The sequence below is a fragment of the Terrapene carolina genome, unplaced genomic scaffold (assembly GCF_002925995.2).
Source record: "Terrapene carolina triunguis isolate 2854851 unplaced genomic scaffold, T_m_triunguis-2.0 Scaffold62, whole genome shotgun sequence".
Taxonomy (NCBI): Eukaryota; Metazoa; Chordata; order Testudines; family Emydidae; genus Terrapene; species Terrapene triunguis.
In genome coordinates this window covers 41,656,437-41,676,819 of record NW_020664413.1, presented here as the reverse complement: position 1 = coordinate 41,676,819, position 20,383 = coordinate 41,656,437, and the positions used below count along the sequence as shown (strand labels likewise).

At 40.5% G+C, this 20,383-nt stretch overlaps 1 protein-coding gene across 2 annotated transcripts in view; it reads left to right on the top strand.

Moving 5' to 3' along the window:
* Nucleotides 1-20,383, top strand: part of PDE11A (phosphodiesterase 11A) — a 226,632-nt gene that overhangs the window by 40,514 nt on the left and 165,735 nt on the right. For both annotated transcript variants that reach the window (XM_029910560.1, XM_026647595.1), the window contains exon 2: nt 2,538-2,696. In XM_029910560.1, coding sequence (XP_029766420.1) covers nt 2,538-2,696 — 159 coding nt within the window. The remainder of the gene's footprint in view (nt 1-2,537; nt 2,697-20,383) is intronic.

The following is a 20,383-nucleotide window of genomic DNA, read 5'->3' as shown; positions in this document are numbered from 1 at the left end:
TGTGAATCCCACATGGAAAAGTCTATAAATATGTTTAACTCTCTGCTCTCTAGAAACATTTGATGTTGTATTACAGATCCCTTTAATCCCATTCTGAATATTAGATCTCATGTAACATGCCAAAACTTCCTTAATTGTATGTATCAAATGTAATGTGAAAAAAAAAACAAAGATGATTTGGGCCCAAATTAGCAACTTCAATCTTTGGGGAAGAAAAACCATGCACAGGGTATTAGTGAAATACCCACATGGTCCAGCATACATACATTGCCTAGCACTATTAATTAGATCTTTTATCTTCATCAGATAACTCCTTCAGAAAGAATGTTCTGTACAGTGATTACATTATTTTGTAATGAAGATTAAACTTTAGTTGGTTTATAGACCCTTAATATCTTCTTCCTAATTATATTTGATTCACAGTTGTTACATCCCTGTAGTGAGTGAGGTACTGTGGATGTGCACTTTGTGTCTGTTAATTTCTTTTATATGTCCAAGTATTTGTACCATACACATCACTGGTGTATCTGAATGCCTCTTGGCGATAGTACTGTGTGTTCACCATTCTGATCCCACCTGGAATGGGAACAAACAGAGCAGTTCTTCCTTGTAGAAAAACAACAACAAATCGTTAGCCATAAAAACAATTTAGTCTCTATTGAATTATTTGAAATTTCAATCTTGAAAGTTGAAGTCTTCTTCCAGTGCTCTGAAGTGACAAATTTTAGCAGAGATTTAGCTCTCACGTACATCCTCCTTTAATGAGGATTAGTGGACATGCTTAGCTTAGGTAAAAAATTAATAGTACAAAAATACTTACAAATATTTTGGCATAGATGAAATTTTAGCATTTTGATTTTGGTATATTTATTGTTTAGTATGCTGTCTGTTTCTTGAATTCCTGTGTTACTTGGATTTAAAAATAAGTCATACGTTGATTTCTATCATCCTGTTTTGAGAGGTCCCTTCTGTTCATAATGTAGATTCAGGTAAGCATTAAATACATTATCCAAATTTCTCAGAGAAAGTACACATTTTATATGATTTCCTCTGAGAATCTTATTAATTTTATTCACTTTATGATCTGGAAATTATATACAAGCATTCAATAACAGAAGTTCATGAAATTCTAGGGTATAAAAACTAAATGTCAGTGGATTGATGAGAGTGTGATTTAATACTAAAAATACATTCTCCACTCCCATTTTAATATGAATAAATACCTGCTTTATATAAATGTAAGACAGAATACCTGATCTGCATAAAGTAAAAATAAACAAAATGGCAAGAAATTAATTTTGCAAATTGCTTGAATAAATAATTACTAGTTGCATGCAATGCTTAGGGGTGCATTTTCATTGTAAAGATTCAGTCACACTGCTCCCATTAACGTTAATGAGAGTTGTGCTGTGAAATCCCTGCACTCTACACTGAAAACATACCCCTTGGAACTCTACAAATTAAAGGGAAAAGGAAGCCAATTAATGGATACTGTATTTTAGGACCATTCAGGTGAACAAGGTATTTGCCCCTACATTTTCTGTGTGCTGCAGAGGGATTTGGTTGGGCATTAATTGTGGCTAAAGCCCTATGCACCACTTTGAAAATATTGGTAGCTAATCTTACATTGTTGAACAACTGTTCTGTTCAGATGGTCTCTGTTTCATAACTCATAATGCTGTTTGAATATGGCAAGCTGCAAACAGAAGCTTAAGGGGCAACTTAAAAATGGCACTTCTGTCTGACATTTTTTACCTGATATGGTTACATATAACAATTATGATAAGTTTACTATAAATTAATGAGATTAAGAGAAAAATATTCAGGGCCTGATCCTATGGAAGGCAGAGTGAGTGAATCACAGGAGTACCCAATTCTTAAGCACGTTGCGGATCACTGAGGAAAATGAACGCAGAATGGTGGAAGCTGCTGAGGCAGTGGGAGAGAGTCAGAACACCCTCTTCTTCAGAAGAGGAGGAGCAGGAAGAAGACAACAGCTCCATTTTTGTATTGGGAGATGAAAGAGAGGTAATTCATCCTGAAGCAAGGGCAAATGAGCGAGAGAGAAAGAATATAAGGGGATGTTGGAGTAGAAAGACATGATGCTTCTGGCTTCCGTCTTAAAGGCACATCTCTGCTCTACTGTTACAAGCTTTTCTCTTTAGTGCTTCTTGTGTTTTCTTCTCCCATTCTCCTCTTGGGGTCTTCTATTCTGCTCTTTAAGGATGAAGTCAACCCTGTATCCTATTTTGAGTGCTTAAGTGATGCATAGGTTTCGCACTGACCCTCTGCACAAGGGTGTATTATACCCAGTACTTGGAACAGCCTTATAAGAAAACTTCTCTCTTGCACTATATTAATTATGGAAAACAACAATTAGGTATGCTATGGTAATAGGTAGGGAATAAGGTACCAATATAATGTCACTGTTAAAAAAAGACATTGAGTGAAGAAGATATTCAGTGAACTTCTCTCCTTGAAGAAAACTCAGAAAAGTAAGATGCACATGTTAATACTTCCCTTATTTCCTTGTGTAGGATCGTCGCTTTAATGATGAGATTGACAAACTGACTGGATACAAGACAAAGTCATTGTTGTGCATGCCCATAAGAAACAATGATGGAGAGATTATTGGTGTTGCCCAAGCAATAAATAAAACTCCTGGAGGTGCTCCTTTTACTGACGACGATGAAAAAGTAAGATTATTTATTTTGTGTGCTTCATTTCCCTGGTAGCTCGAGAGAATCTTTCCACTATTAAGGATCAATTCTCCTATTTTGTGAGAGTTACCCACCTTATTAATAATGAATTAACTTTTTCTCTGTGGTAATAAAGATCACATTGAGATAACTTACTACCTACCTTTGTTTCTCATGTATTTGTTATAAATTTTGGATGTATTCATATTGTAAGATGATCAGTTTGTATCTTGCTTCAACAATCTAATTGAGAATCTGTTTTCTCAACTCTTCCATAAATGTCTAGGTAGAACTAATAACAAAGTGTTGCTCTCCCCAACCTTGTGATGAAGTGAATATAATTGTAGCCCCACAGCAACAATGAGCTCAATGCTAACTGTTTCTTATTTCATGAGGTCAAGGCCTAGTGTTCTACTATTATCATTAGCATTTTTCAAGAAAACCAGAGTTCGTGTATATGATCTTTCATTTACTTCATAAAGACTTGATGTAGGAACGAAAAATCAAATGCTATTTTTTTTTTATGTCTGGCATCATCACCACAGTTGATGGTACATTGTCTCATTATGTTAACCTGTGATTCCAGAAAATATGATTACCCATAATTACTGATACAAAATTAACAAAAATATTTCAGCGCTTTAGATGCCAAGAACTTAACAGAAATATGAATAGCTTTTGAATAACACAAATTTGCTTAGACTTCCGGTATTTAAATTTAATCAGAATAGTTGCTTTAAATAGCCGTATTAATTTGGAGGGCATTTATTATTAACGATCTTTTTATCTTACAGTAAATTTTGTCTTTTTGACATGATCCTATGGCTATGTTTATGCTAGACACTGTTTGCTAAGATTTCCCAGTACTGCTATCATTGGTTCAGTGCTACTGGTGGGAGCACTAGTATTCTAGGATTCTAAGTGTTGTATTCTGGGTGGTGGACAAGATTCTAGGTGGCTAGTGTTTTAAACATCCTGTAACCCCACTGAGCAAGTCTTCAGGACATTGCTCAAAATGCCACTGGCCACCAGGATTTTGTCCACACTAGAGTTCTCACTAGTGGAGCTGCACTAGTGATAGCAGTGGTAGGAAATTTTAGGAACAATTTCCTAGTGTAGACAAGGCCTTAGAGAGGGAGTGAATCCTGAAAAGGTTAACAAAAAGGTTCCTGCTTGTTAGGCAAGATGTGTAGTTTTGTAGTACAACAGAAAGCAGATATAAATATACAATATTTTAATGCTAGAGGAAGAAAAAGTCATTGTTTGTGATTCAAGGGGGGAAGGGATAGCTCAGTGGTTTGAGCATTGGCCTGCTAAACCCCGGGTTGTGAGTTCAATCCTTGAGGGGGCCACTTAGGGATCTGGGGCAAAATCAGTACTTGGTCCTGCTAGTGAAGGCAGGGGGCTGGACTCAATGACCTTTCAGGGTCCTTTCCAGTTCTATGAGATAGGTAGATATCCATATATTATTGCACTGTTACAGACTAGGGACCGAATGGCTAGGAAGCAGTTCTGCAGAAAAGGACCTAGGGGTTACAGTGGATGAGAAGCTGGATATGAGTCAACAGTGTGCCCTTGTTGCCAAGAAGGCTAACGGCATTTTGGGCTGTATAAGTAGGGGCATTGCCAGCAGATCGAGGGACGTGATCGTTCCCCTCTATTCGACATTGGTGAGGCCTCATCTGGAGTACTGTGTCCAGTTTTGGGCCCCACACTACAAGAAAGATGTGGAAAAATTGGAAAGAGTCCAGCGGAGGGCAACAAAACTGATTAGGGGATGGAGCACATGACTTATGAGGAGAGGCTGAGGGAACTGGGATTGTTTAGTCTGCAGAAGAGAAGAATGAGGGGGGATTTGATAGCTGCTTTCAACTACCTGAAAGGGAGTTCCAAAGAGGATGGATGTAGACTGTTCTCAGTGGTACCAGATGACAGAACAAGGAGTAATGGTCTCAAGTTGCAGTTGGGGAGGTTTAGGTTGGATATTAGGAAAAACGTTTTCACTAGGAGGGTGGTGAAGCACTGGAATGGGTTACCTAGGGAGGTGGTGGAATCTCCTTCCTTAGAGGTTTTTAAGGTCAGGCTTGACAAAGCCCTGGCTGGGATGATTTAGTTGGGAATTGGTCCTGCTTTGAGCAGGGGGTTGGACTAGATGACCTCCTGAGGTCCCTTCCAACCCTGATATTCTATGATTCTAGGATTTCTATAATATAGCTACAGACCAAACACACTCCATTCTTCCTCTAGTGATACATATTGATATTCCTTCATAAAACTGTCTCCATAGATTTCCATTTTTGGAGTTGCGTGGACTCAAGATTGTTTAAAATGTAGTAGACTAGAAGGTGCCTTGTGCTTTGATATGTGGACGAAGAGGCACCCACTGACAACTTTTCACCCTCATTAATTTTTGTTTTTCTTTGTCAATGGTTCGCATCCCTCAGTGTTCTCAGTGGGACTGAGGTCATAAAATACCTACACAGCCTGTGCAGGAGAAACTTTAGGCTGCTCTTAGCAAAGATGACCACTGCCTCCCATTTTTCCCAAACGGAATGAAGCCAAGCTTACCTTAGGGGAAGATGACACCCACTTTTGCTGAAGAGCTTATTATCTAGAAATGTTGAGTATTCTATGGTAGTGCCATTGGCAGGGCAGCCCAGGGGGGGGGGTGGACAAGTGGGGCAATTTGCCCCAGGCCCTGGGCCTCGCAGGGGCCCCCACGAGAGTTTTTCGGGGCCCCTGGAGCGGGGTCCTTCACTCGCTCCGGGGGCCCCGGAAAACTCTCGCGGGGCCCGGGCCCCCGGAGCTTCTTCCGCTCCGGGTCTTCGGCAGCAGTTCGGTGGTGGTGGGGTCCTTCCGCTCTGAGACCCGCGGCCAGGGGTCCTTCCACCCCGGGACCCACTGCCGAAGTGCCAGGTCTTTGGCGGCGCGGGCCCCCTGCCGCCGAAGACCCCAGGCTCCCTGAATCCTCTGGGCGGCCCTGGCCATTGTGTGCAATGACAATAAGAGGAAGTATTGCATTTACTGCAGGATAAATAATAAGGCCTGTTGTAAAGAAAAATTCCTGCATCCTTGGCTTATCTCCTAAATAGGTGGTGATGGTTTCCAGAATGAAGAATTATATGACATGAGTGAAATGAATTAGGATACTGAAACTAATATAAGTTGTGTACTGTGTGAAATACTGCATAAATCAAAAATGATTTCTAGTAATTGTGTGTAAGTATAGTACTGTATGTTTCCTTTTTAAAGTCAGTGTTTGTTCATTATTTATAATAAATATAAAATATATGTCTAGAGTGCAGTGCACAGCAATAAAATTGTTGCTGAAAAAAGGGGAGTCATCCTAAGTACTGCTATGTGACTAATGCGGATAATAATATGGATTTTAATATGAATAGTGTCTGTCAGTAGCATTAGCGTCTCTTTGATTTGGTATGTACGGGGTGTAATTAGGAACTTATTGCCTTTCTGAGGTATCTTTATGTGATGGAATCTTATGGCAATCCAGGAGGGAAAATGCCAATGTAAACTAATAACTGGCTAGATATTAAAGATGAGAGAGGGAGGAATAGCTGTTATTTTTGCAACTGATAATAGTGGTCAGATGCCTTCTATCAGAAACATGTATGAACAGCAATTTCTCTGTATTTCTGAGACATTATTGGCTATGGTACCTCCTTGCCACCAACTGGAGACCGTCCAATAGATATGTTGAATGACATCAGTTTTGTAAACTAGAAGTTAGTTTGTTCTCAATCTCATTTGTTTTCCTCTCCAGCAGATGTAAGTGCACCCATTATGTTTACTTTGTTTTAAATTTCTTTCAATTTTATTTTTTAATCTTGTGCCTATTTGAGCTGACTGACAACTCTTGGATTAAGGTTCTGGCTTTTGGTTTTCATTCAGATGTCACTGTTTTGACCAGTTTGAAAAACTGGAATTTGGACACCAATGTTCTAATTTAAGACAAGATACAATAAGTGAGTACAACAACCAACAGAAGGAGTGAAGGATAGAGGAGGTTAACCATAAAATATTTCCATTGTTATATAGCTAACAACATGCACAATTTGAAGGTTCCAAATAATTTAGAGATGTGTGTCTTTAATTTTTTTAATATATAAATATAATTTGCCACTGGCTGCGCCTCACCTTAGCCACCATTAGTTATGTTAGTAATTTTATGTACAGGAAACCACATAAAACATTCACTGCAGTGGATGTATGTAATTGAGATGTACTGCCCGTTAGTTGCTTTCTTTTCAGTGCGTGGGAGTGATAGGGAAGAGAGCAACATTCCTGTCTTCGTCAGCAGCACCAGATATGGCAAGAAGGAGAAAATATTCCAGCTCTGCACTGAAGATCATTTTTCCTCATGTGGCAATCTTACAAACTAAATTCCCCCCCCCGTACGTTACAAAAAACACGTGTCTGAACAAATGATAATACAATGCTCTAGTTCTTCGGACAAAGATTTTCAGAAGCGGCTTGTGACTTTGGGACCTCAATTGTTGGCTGCTCAATTTGAGATACCTTTTTAAAGGGGCCCAATTTTCAGAGTGTAGATACTCAGCCCTTTTTGAAAATCAAGCTCACTTAAAGTTTCACAAATTGGGCAAACATTATTAGAGACAAAATTGCTATTCATTCTTGAAAATCTTGGCCATATTCCATAAACTCAGTAAACATACATTATAAATCTGGCCCTATATGTTACAGTGCTTAGACACAACTGAATTAAAGAAGCAATAGCTGCTTGAAAACTCAACTGCAAGGGGTTTTTTTTGTTTTGTTTTGTTTTAAGAGCCTCTAACCAGTCTCCCTTTTGTTCACAACAATTTTTGTGGGAGCAAATTGTTCCTGCATAAAGGCAGTTGCCCTTTTAACATCTGGCCTATAATTTTTGATGTTACATTTAATCAATAGTACATACAATTATCCATAGGTACAACTGGCAAAATATCAACTTCATGACTGTGAATTGTGTATTGCATGTAGATGGATGTAAATATTTAATACCAATTTCTTGGATTGTGCCATTGTATTTGCCTTCATTTTTTTGGCTATTAGATGTCATGCAAAATCAATGTAATTTGTTTATTTATTATTTGCTACCTTTTTACTAGTCATTTAAAAAAGCATTAGAATTCTAAGACAGTATGTCAGATCTTTTCAGGAATACATTAAAGGGGCTCCCTCACACATAGACTCTAAGGAAAAATAAATGAAAACATAATTGGGAATGTCCCTAACAGGGCCGGCTCCAGGGTTTTGGCCGCCCCAAGCAGCCAAACAACAACAACAACAACAACAACAAAAAAAGCTGCGATCGCAATCGCGATCTGCGGCTGCAATTCGGCGGAAGGTCCTTCGCGCTGAGCAGGAGTGAGGGACCGTCCGCCGAATTGCCGCCGAACAGCTGGACATGCTGCCCCTCTCCGGAGTGGCCGCCCCAAGCACTTGCTTGGTAAGCTGGTGCCTGGAGCCGGCCCTGGTCCCTAAATAATGTCCTATAATAGAGCTTAGATTTCATGAGGTCTAGCAGCCTCTCTGCTGGATCTCTCATGCTGTTCTGTTCAAATCTTCTGTGCTCTTGAGTTTCCTCAGGCAGTGGTAACCTCAAATGCATTACATACATTTACGAAGCCACACAGAGTACATGAGATTTCAAAAGAACATTATGCATGGTTTAGCATGCAAGCTTTGTTATGGTATCAGCAAAGGTAGGGTGATTCGTTAAAGTTGAGGAAGAGAACAGGGAAGTGCTTTCCTGAACTTTAGACATTTCTGAACATTGAGGTGATTCACAAGAGAAAAGGAAGGTGTGCAGGCTAGTTCTTGCTTAAGGATTGGTTTGCCCATTCCTAGTTTTACCATATTGGATTCCAGTATGCAAATGAACTAAATTCAGCTATATGACATCATTAATCCTGAAAATGAGATTTATCATAACATTCTTAAAATGAAACTGTAGAGAAACAATCCCACATAACAAAATATGTTTTTCCCTTTCGTGTTTTTTTTCTCTCTCAGAATTAAATACAGCATTTAAGAAAGTATTTTTCAAAACCTGAAGACTAAATTATGTGAGGAAATGAGATTTGTGGCCATTAGTGTCTTGATTCGATAGAAAAAAAAAGATTTTTCAATTAGAATTAACTACATTGGGAACAGCCAGCATGGATTGGGAACAGCCAGCATGGATTCGTAAAGAACAAATCATGTCAAACCAATCTGATAGCTTTCTTCGATAGGATAACGAGTCTTGTGGATAAGGGAGAAGCTGTGGATGTGGTATACCTAGACTTTAGTAAGGCATTTGATATGGTCTCGCATGATATTCTTATCGATAAACTAGGCAAATACAATTTAGATGGGGCTACTATAAGGTGGGTGCATAACTAGCTGGATAACCGTACTCAGAGAGTTGTTATTAATGGTTCCCAATCCTGCTGGAAAGGCATAACGAGTGGGGTTCCGCAGGGGTCTGTTTTGGGACCGGCTCTGTTCAATATCTTCATTAACGACTTAGATATTGGCATAGAAAGTACTCTTATTAAGTTTGCGGATGATACCAAACTGGGAGGGATTGCAACTGCTTTGGAGGACAGGGTCATAATTCAAAATGATCTGGACAAATTGGAGAAATGGTCTGAGTTAAACAGGATGAAGTTTAACAAAGACAAATGCAAAGTGCTCCACTTAGGAAGAAAAAATCAGTTTCACACATACAGAATGGGAAGAGACTGTCTAGGAAGGAGTACAGCAGAAAGGGATCTAGGGGTTATAGTGGACCACAAGCTAAATATGAGTCAACAGTGTGATGCTGTTGCAAAAAAAGCAAACATGATTCTGGGATGTATTAACAGGTGTGTTGTGAGCAAGACACGAGAAGTCATTCTTCCGCTCTACTCTGCTCTGGTTAGGCCTCAGCTGGAGTATTGTGTCCAGTTCTGGGCACCGCATTTCAAGAAAGATGTGGAGAAATTGGAAAGGGTCCAGAGAAGAGCAACAAGAATGATTAAAGGTCTTGAGAACATGACCTATGAAGGAAGGCTGAAACAATTGGGTTTGTTTAGTTTGGAAAAGAGAAGACTGAGAGGGGACATGATAGCAGTTTTCAGGTATCTAAAAGGGTGTCATAAGGAGGAGGGAGAAAACTTGTTCACCTTAGCCTCTAAGGATAGAACAAGAAGCAATGGGCTTAAACTGCAGCAAGGGAGGTCTAGGTTGGACATTAGGAAAAAGTTCCTAACTGTCAGGGTGGTTAAACACTGGAATAAATTGCCTAGGGAGGTTGTGGAATCTCCATCTCTGGAGATATTTAAGAGTAGGTTAGATAAATGTCTATCAGGGATGGTCTAGACAGTATTTGGTCCTGCCATGCGGGCAGGGGACTGGACTCGATGACCTCCCGAGGTCCCTTCCAGTCCTAGAATCTATGAATCTATAAGATGCTAGCATTGTTTTTTGTATTTTTCTTAGTTCTTTTCAGAAAGTTGTTAGCAGCAGATAAAATATAATAAAATTTGTGGAATTATTAAAGCCCCCAAGATGCAATCAGGTTTATAATTTGCAATATGTAAGCTGGTGGAATGCTATAACATCTCTCTGAAAAATGTGAAATTCTATTTTCACAGCAAATGTTCAATTTCCTATTTCAGTGAAATCTATGGCAGCTGTGAGAATAATATAGCATTAATAGTGTGTCAGAGTGAATTTTCCATACATTATGAATGTTCTCCAGTGCGCAATATATTTCTTTCCTTCATTGTGCTAAGGTCCCAGATCCTTTACATGGGTACTTCAGCCTCCTTTGAGCTTATAGGCAGAACCAGACTTGTCAGTCACTGGCAGCAGGAGACTATCCCACCTCCTGAAATTTCCTCTGGTGTTTTTGGCCTCTTCAGTGGCCAGTGCTCAGCCAGAGCTCCTTGCTGCAGAGCAATTCTAATTTAATATGAATAAAAAGTAGATTGCTTTGTGTGCGAGAGCATGTTTATTACATTTGTAAGGCTAGAGCAGAGGCCACTATCTTTTTATAGCATGTTTTGTTGTGTTTGGTAACTTTTTAGGAAAAGAGGCTGACATTTACTACTTTTACTTATTTTCATAGTGGTTTATATTTGATATTAAATTAGAATTGTAAATTTTATTTTCCAAATATGGAACAATGGGTTGCCTGAGAAGGCATGGCAAGAAACAAAGCATCTAAAAAGATCTCTTTACCCTGTTTGTATTTCTGGTATTGTCCTGGTATAATCTTTGCACATTCTAGACATGAGTCTCTCACCAGATAATTATGATTACTAATCCTAGCAAAAGTTTGAAAGTCTATGATTTAGAATATTGAATGCTCCTTTATGTTCATTTCTAGTTTTCCAAATAGTCTTCAGATGTTACATCAAAATAAATCAATTATTGCATTAAAGAAATGTATAGGATAGTAGCAATCGCACATTCATTTAAACTAGGGGCCCAGTTCTCTCCAGCCTTGACATCCTCCTAGACTTAAAGGAGTGAAGCAGGTGCAGGAGAATTGTGGACCAATTCCAGTTTGGTCTAAATTCTGCTTTACTTACTGAAAGGAAATAGGTCCTTTGACTGCAGTGGGATCACGCAGGGGAGGAAGATGAGCAGGATTTGTCTGTTTGTATAGTGTACACACATTGAGCACTGCATATTGTTACCTATCAACTCTGTGTTCTTGGGGAACCAGGGCGCAGTACTCAGCCTGTCTCACTCACGAGAGATCTCTTCTCCGCCCCCCCCCCCCCCCCCGCCTCTGCTTGAACCAAAGCCGATCATAAGAAAGATTTACAAAAAGCAATGAAAAGGCAGTGGAAGACACACCTAAACCCCTCCGGACAAGGGTGACAGGATTAAGGATATGCCCCTAACCTCATTGGCATCAAGGATGGGACAGGAAGGCGTCCCCATTAGCATACAGAATGGAGAACAGAGATTCCAAGGCAAGAACCGCACTGAACTCTGGGGCTAGAAAAGCAGGGAAGCACTTCATGATAGAGGATCTCTGCTCCAGATGTTAATGAACCCACACCTGCACACACCCAGCTCAGTAGTTATCAGACCAATTCTAGTAATAAATCCTTTATGGATATCCAAAATACTGAAGCTGCCTAATTGCTTTGTGAGCTCCCTGGAAGGAACACCACCCAAAGCCAGGAATGAGCAGTTCCTATTGTTGAGCCTGAACAAAACAAAACAACTTCAGTATACTCCTTTGAGCCATCAGTTTACCCATAAACAAATCTAGTATTCTTTCTTGAACCATTGTTCTTTCCCTAGAAAAACCCCTACCCATGCACAAGTAAGTGCTCTGATGCTTGGATCCAAAATCTGCATCAGTTCCATTGGGACTTCATCTTCTCCTGACTGATCGTGCTGGGGGCTCTGCCTGTCTCCAGCACTCCAGACCCTCAGCTACCACCACCACCTGGGAACCCCGATCAAATCAAGCTTCAAGGAGTGGTGAGAACCCAGCTCTCTAGGTATAGCCTTCTGACCCTGACTTATGTGATCAGTTAGTTTTCTAAACCTGCCTTTTATAATCAAATTTAAATTAGATTTAATATTATAACTGTTTTGTTTGTTTGGCTCCCCTTGTATGGTTATTACCTGGCAATAAATAACTTCCATGGTTAAGCTAGTTGCTTCTCTCTCCCTCCCCCTCCTGTGGGTGTTTTTTGGCTTCCCCATTTGCTCTGCAGCAATGCTCCTCGTACCTAAGCTAAAGATCACTGCAGTGCCCAAAAATCCTGTGGGGTTCGCTCATCAAGTGGGTTACTACCAGAACAATTGTAACGTGAAAGTGGGGGATATGCCACAGGTTCAGTACGTTCCTATGAGGTTGGCAGATTGAAAGTGCTGCTCGACCCAGCCTGCACTGGCGTACTCTATGCCGGTGTGGTGCCCATGGCATATGAGGGTGACAGCTTGGAGGTGCTGCTCGACCCAGCCTGCTGAGTCCAGGGGCATCTGAGGGGTCACCCTGGGAGTGCTGATTAACCTGGTCCTCTCACATATGCTCTGTTTATGTGTGTGTGTGTTCGTCTGATTGTGGGGCTGGAAAAAAACCAGCCCTGGGGAACTAGGTCCTGCAGGATAGCTCCATTGGGAGGGAACTTGCAGAAGGGAGAAGTAGAGCTCCATATGAGAGCAGAAGTGATACAAGCAGTACATTGATAGAATTACAGAACCCCCCCACCCCCAGAAGAGTAACCCTAATAAATGAGCATACCCCAAAGTAACGGGCAAATCTGGTAATAATATTCAGCATCCAGGCAGCAGTTTATGCCACGTTGATATGGTTCATGCACTAGGATTTTTTTTTTTTTTAAATCAGGAATAACATGAAACCTGTTCCTCCCCAGAATTTCCAATACTCAGTCTAATGGCTCCAGCTACTCCTCACCCACTTTTGTGGTTTTTTTCTCACCCTAGATTATTTTAGGGGTACTATCTTCAATATCATGGGCTGCACTGGTGACTAACAAGTAACAGGTAAAAAAATTTCCTTTCCTGCTAATTTGTTTTCTGTAAATTGTCGCACTCACATAGATGCCCACCTCAGGGATCTTGTTCCTGGAGCCACACACAGAGGTAGCTAGTTCTAAGGCAAAAGACAAAGACAAAATAGGATTGTTCCTTTAACTTATGGAAGTACTCAGCTGCGAAGGAATTAAAAGGAGAGGGGAGACTGAGACTGGGAGACTCACTGGCCCCCATCTGCCTGACTGCTGAAGAACCTATCAGTCTACACTGATATAGCCAAGATGTAGAAAAGTCTGTCACCCAACTACCACTGGACTAGGTACATTAGAAATACCGGGCTAGATAAGAAACAAATTAGGTAAAGCAAATGTATGTTTCAGTATGTTGCACACAATTGCAATAAACAATTATTGCATTCCTGAACATGTATTACATCGCTAATAGCGCCTACTAGGGTTTTCTGAAATATGTGGAAAAACAGTCCAATTCAGAAATGTATAATTCAAAATTAACCCACTCAAAAGTGGTTACGCCAGTGCAGTGTGTTGCCTACATCCCAATACAAGGAAAGCAGAACATTACAAAGACTTTTGAAGGATGAGGGTGTTGAAGCTAGAACTGTCTGGGAAAGCTGTAACAGTCTATTAGACAGATCTTATAAAGTACTTTAAAAAAAAAAAAAACAACAAATGAAAATAAAATACATTAACTGAGCCCCTCTCCTACAGCAAATTTATAACTATTGTCAAGAGAATTAATTGGCTACATGAAGAAGCTGAAGCCAGGTTCACACCAGTGGGTCCAACTTTTGTTGTACCTAGGGCTGAATTGGCAGCTTTCCTTCAATTGATTTCAGCGGGAGAAGGATCAGGCCCCAAACTTTCCTTTATAAAACTTGTATTGTTCTGGGTCAGAGCACTGTAATAAAATCAATTCAAGCTGAACTTTGGCTTCATTTCATTGGATTTGGATGCAAATAGGTCTGCCAATAAGCTGAACTCTTTGTTTCTTTGGAAGATTCTGAGCTGTTGATCAAACAGTATTGAGGCAGCTTGATCCATTCAGCACAGGAACAAGGTGACTGCATGTTTGTTTCATGAGCATTTGTTGGCAATTCAGAAAGTGGGAAAGGTTATTGTTCTGAAGCGGTCCTGTCCATGAAAGAGCTTCCAAATGGTAACAAAGGCCTATGCTCCCCGCTAGCTGCAAACAAAGGTCACTTCATCTCTCCACAGTTTAAGATAATATTTTGTCAGGTATATTGAACCTGAAGTCACTTCTTGACTTGAAAAGAGTGTTCAGCTTTGGAGCTAAGAGCCATGGAGTATGAATCTGTCATAAGCTTCTCTGACTGGCTGCTGCTGAAACATTTGAATTTGCTTAGCCTCCCACATATATTAAACTCACTATTCCCTTCCTTTCCACCCATCTCACTGGTATTCTGCTCTTCCAGAGCTGTACTGAAACCAGGTATAGGAGAGGGACTACAGGTTTTATACCAGAGTATCTGTAATTTCTATGATATTAAATCATATTGGATAGGTCTACTTAAAATAATTGGTAGTACAAGAGTTAGCCATATTGATATTTAAATCGCATCAATATGCTTCAGAGTCAACACTCAACTAAGATGACAGGGGAATTGTCAAAGTCCAGAGCAGTTGCACTTGTATGTCCCCTCAGTACTCCTTCAGGGCATCCACTCTCAGCCTTCTGGCTCTTCTGACCATTGCCTCTCTTGTGTGGAGACCCAGCTTTCTCTCCCTTGTGACTGGACTGACTAGTCCCCTGCCTTCATTGTGTTATTCCCAGCAAAGACAGATGGTCTAAGTAGGCTTGCTAGCTTTCTTTTCTGAGAAATAGTGTAATTGCCCCTGTTATAAGCAAAGCTAAGATTTTGTCATGCATATTTTCAGTAAAAGTTACAGACAGGTCATGGGCAATAAAGAAAAATTCATGGAAGCCCATGACTTTTACTAAAATTATGCATGACTAAATGGGGAACTGCAGGGTCCTCACACCACCGTGGGGATTGGCTCAGTACTGTGGGGTCCCCACCACCACCCGTGGCTCCCAGCTCCAGGGCACCACATCGCCTGCAGCAGCTCCCAGCTCCAGGGCACCTACGCCGCCTGTGAGCTTCTGGGGCCCCTGCTGTGCCCCCGCCACCCGCCCAGTTATCTGACTACAGACTCAGGAAGACACCATTACATTGGTTTACATTAAGAGGGCTTTCTTCACAACCCCGTAAGAACTAGAGAGGTTAAGCTTTCATTTATAAATATAGTAAAATCTGCCGAAAAAGAGAGGCCACAAACCAGCTGCAAACTGAAAACCACGGGTTATACACCATTGCTTGAGATCATATGGGGACTATTTACTGTCATGTTTGGCAGTTTGTGGGAATAGGCCTAGCTGTTGTAAATACATTACAAATGATTGTGGTACGCCTAACATGGGAAATCAATACCCTTTCTTGAGAAGTGTTGTACAGAATGTAATAGCAAGCATTAAGTAATTATGTCCACTAGGATATTTGGGAACATTAACAGAGAAGCAACTCTGCTTCCTTGTTTATTGCTTGGCAATTCAAGATTGTTCATTTGATCAAAATTACCCTGACTATGGATTCTCTTAATGTTCTTGTTTTAGTAAAATTCCAGAAGAGTTGTAAGAAGGAAGGATCAATTCACAGAGACATTAATTTTTTTTTTTTTTTTTTTAAAAGAATTCATTCATCAAGTTTTCAGCTGCATTTAGGGCTAAATCATACTAGTGAGGGGGATCTGTGGGTGTTTCTTCAGATTGTCTGCAGATTTTGAAGCATGCAGATGGTAATAGAAATCATTCTACATTCCGCTGTGCCTGCTGGGCAGATCAGGGTGTTGCAGACCTAGCTATTGGAAGAGTTTCCAGATCTGTACAGCTCAAGCACATGGTCAGTATTGTAGTATTATTGGTTCAGGAGGCCTTGTTCTTGCAGACAAACATGGAATGGGTTCCTTAGTTATTTTCCCGCCTGGATTTATTCAGCATATTTTCCCAACTGGAACGAAAGTTACCTCAAGCATACTTTTCTGTTTGAGCTGGAAGACTAAGGTAATAATAATTAATGCAGAAAGGTTGTTCTACAATCTCTTAGTGAATTGAAGAAAATATTACAAAAGGTCAGAGAACTCCTTTCCTTGACTTCTATGTAGCCATATTTACTGTCCTTAGGTGTACAGAGGAGTAGTCTAGAGGTCTCAGAAAAAGGACTATAAGTCCTGAGTTCTGATCCAAGGTGTGACACCAGTGTGGCCTTGAATAAGTCGTTTAGCCAGTCTGCCTTAGTTTTCCTATCTATAAAATGAAGATAATACCTATCACTCATGAATATTGGAACAGTTGACCGAGTTAGCGTTTCTAGATTCTTTTGAAGATGACAAATGCTATTAAGAAGAAGACACAGTAGCGATTACAGCAGTTTGTGATTTGTCAGTGAAGGGGAAGGCAGGTCACAAAACAGCTTTTCACCTATGCTGTGCTAAATCTCTTGAGCTTTGACTACACAATGAAATTGATGGGAATAGCTATTGCAGAATATACTATTCTGGAATAGCACCAGATGTGAATACTCTGCTCGCAGAGTATTCACATTTGAAGCTATAAAAGTCACTTTTATTCTGGAATAATTACTTTACGATCTTATTCCTCAGTAGGTATTCTGATCAATTTCCCCAAGTAGCCAAGTCCTTATAGTACCAGATATGGCACTACCTAATTGATATGTGTGATAGGGCCCTCAGTGGCCAGGCAGCCTATTGGCTAGATCATTGGTTAGGGGGGCTGTAGGGAGATCTGACCCCTCCTTCTCCTTCAGGTCCTGGCCCAGGGTCCTGTGTTGCTCAACCCCTAAACACGGGAGATGGATCTTTCTCCCAGCCACGGGGGAGGATGGGGTGGGGTGTTTGGGGCCTGTTTTCCTGGCCTGCTCCCTATGCAAGTCCTTTTAGTTTGGGGCATGGCCCCGCTAGTCCAGTTGCCCCACAGTTGGAGCTTCTCTATAGATTCCCCTTAGCCGGGGAAGATTTACTTGCCTCCAGTGGCTGTGTTGGCAGGCGAGTTGCAGGTCTGTGCTTTCAGGTAGGCCTACAGGGAGCTTCTGCCTCTTCACCAGTCAGCCCCTGACTGAGCCAGGCTCCCTTCTTTTCTCCCCTCTCCAGGCCTGGCATTGGCTGCAGGTACCCACAGGTGTTCTTTAACCCTTGCTGTGCCCAGCTGCAGTCTCTCTGCTCCTTCACAGTATGTTATATAGATCAATTGTTCTTGATATATAAATATTTTGTCACTAGCAGCATGCCAGCAGAACTTTTGCTGATAACATTTTCTATCATAGACAAGGCCTAGGTCTTCCTCTTCATTGACTTAAATCTCACAAAATACATACCATCACAGAGGTGGCACAAAGATTAGTTGTCTGTATAATAGTCTGAAGCTATTAAGTGCACAAAAGTATTCTTATCTCATGTAATGGGTGAAATTAATTTAGCACTTCAACTAGCCTTCATTTTCACCAGTAAAAAAAAACAACCCCAAACCAACCAAATTCATTTGGCCAAGCCACTCTCGCTTTTGGGGAAAAAAATCTGTTTGCATCAACAAAATTATGTATTGAAACCAGTGCCTAGAAGCATATAAAGAATACTTTTCTGGGCGGCAGCTGTGGTAAAAGCCTTCTCAAATAAATCAGCAAAAAAGATCTGCCCCATGGGTCTGTTGGGACGATTTAGTCTTTTAGTGAGGTATTCAGTTTACTCAGTTACCAATAGCTGTTCTCCATAATAACTACAAGGTTTGATATATATTTTAGAATTAGCATTTCACATCTCCTGTGAATTTCTCATCTTTCGTGGGGCAGAGTGAAATGTTCATACAACAGTTATTGCCATCAAGAGTATTTTGAACTGGAATAGTGGAATTGTCCATCTGGGGTGTGGTAGTGTTTCAGTGGCTATGATTAAAGCAGTAAAGGTGTAGTAGCCTTCACAATGGATATTGTCCCTTTCTCTGTGGGAAAATGGCCAAGGATCTGTGTGGATGTAAATCCACCAGTCTTTACCTTGTTCTGTCACCCTTAAAAACAAGGAAGTCCCCCTGGAACAGAATTCCATGCTCCTGATCTGGACCCTTCCCTTCATGGGGTCCCAGCATCCTTTTCCCTTAGTTCCTCTGTGACCTGGAGGAGGAAGAAGGATTTGGACCTTATGTTGGAATACTTCACTGATAGAAATGGGTAATGAATTGTTCTTGCTATTGTATCACTAGCTGACATCTATGTCCAGAATTGCTTTTGAAAGCGAGGGCAGAACCTCATTGACATTTTGATGATGATGCATTTCCACAACACAACAGAAGCCCCTGTTTTGTTCATCAATTAACATAATTGGCCTGCTTTGCTGAATGTTAATTTTAGCAAAAAATAAAATAAAAATCTGTTGTTGTCCTTATGAAAGATTTCAGAGTGCTCTAATTGGTTGTGGATGTTGTGAAGTGTCATACTATTAGTGAAAGAATATAGAACACGAAGTACAACTTGTCAGATCACCTCCGACACTTAGTCAACAAGGATACAAATTGTTGTGCAGCCAGATTAGATTCCAAAACTTCAACCAACATTTAAGTAAATTAGCCAATTAAATTGCTAATGATAATTCCCTTCGCCTTATTCCCTTGTCAGGCAGACATTTAAGTAGACTTTAAAATAAATAGGATTACATTTTTGCAGCCACAACAATGTTGGAGCTGTCAGAAATAGTCACATTGTTTATAATAATGTATAATGGCTTAAGATTTCAGCAACAGAAAAGTGTTGCATGCTTTATATAAGTATGACAGAATTTCCTGTGCAAAGAAAGAATTTCCTGATACAGACAGGGGCACTGGTAAGGACATTTAATGTTAGGATGCTTTGTCACAACTGTGTGTGAGCACATTAATTGTTAGTGGAGTCTGTCTGAAAACTAACTTCATTGAATGTTTGTCCCTATATATTTATCATCATAACAAAGATGTTCACACCAGTACTTATGAAAGCTACAGTCCTTGAACAGAACTTGGCCTAATACTGTGATGGGTTCGGTCACAGAGACCCCCTCTGGACCTGATGTGCTGAGACTACCTCTGAGCCCGTTTTCTCTGCCAGTTTGGACCTCCAGAACCCTGCCTTGTTGAGTCAGACACGCAAGCCTGCTGCAGCACAGACCCAGGGTCTAAACCACACCCCCAAAGCTGCAGACTTAACTGAAAACAGCTTAGCAAATGCTCCTGTCTCCAGCACCCAGACCCCAGCTCCCAATGGGATCCAAACCCCAAATAAATCTGTTTTACTCTGTATAAAGCTTATACAGGGTAAACGCAAATTTTCTGCCCTCTATAACACTGATAGAGAGATATGCACAGTTGTTTGCTCCCCCAGGTATTAATCACTTACTCTGGGTTCAATAATAAACAAAAGTGATTTTATTAAGAATAAAAAGTATGATTTAAGTGGTTTCAAGTAATAACAGACAAAACAAAGTAAGTTACCAAGCAAAATAAAACAAACACGCAAGTCTAAGCCCAATACATTAAGAAACTGAATACAGGTAAATCTCACCCTCAGAGATGTTCCAATAAGCTTCTTTCACAGACTAGACTCCTTCTTAGGCTGGGCCCAATCCTTTCCCCATCACAGTTCTTGTTAGTTTCAGCAGGCATCTTAGGTGAAAAGCAGGAGATTCCACATGACTGGGAACCCTTTGTTCTGTTTCACCCCCTTTTATAGCTTTGGCACAAGGCAGAAATCCTTTGTCTCTCTCTGGACCCCCCCTTCTAAATGGGAAAGCACCATGTTAAAGATGGATTCCAGTTTCATGAGACTTGTTCACATGTCCTGTGAGACTTCATTACCCACTCACTGGCACACATATATACAGGAAGGCTTACAAGTAAACAAAGCCTTCTACAACCAATTGTCCTAGTTAATGGGAGCCATCAAGATTCCAAACCACCATTAATGGCACACACTTTGCATAACTACAATAGGACCTCAGAATTACATTTCATATTCCTAATTTCAGATACAAGAATGATACATTCATACAAATAGGATGAACACACTCAGTAGATTATACGTTTTGTAATGA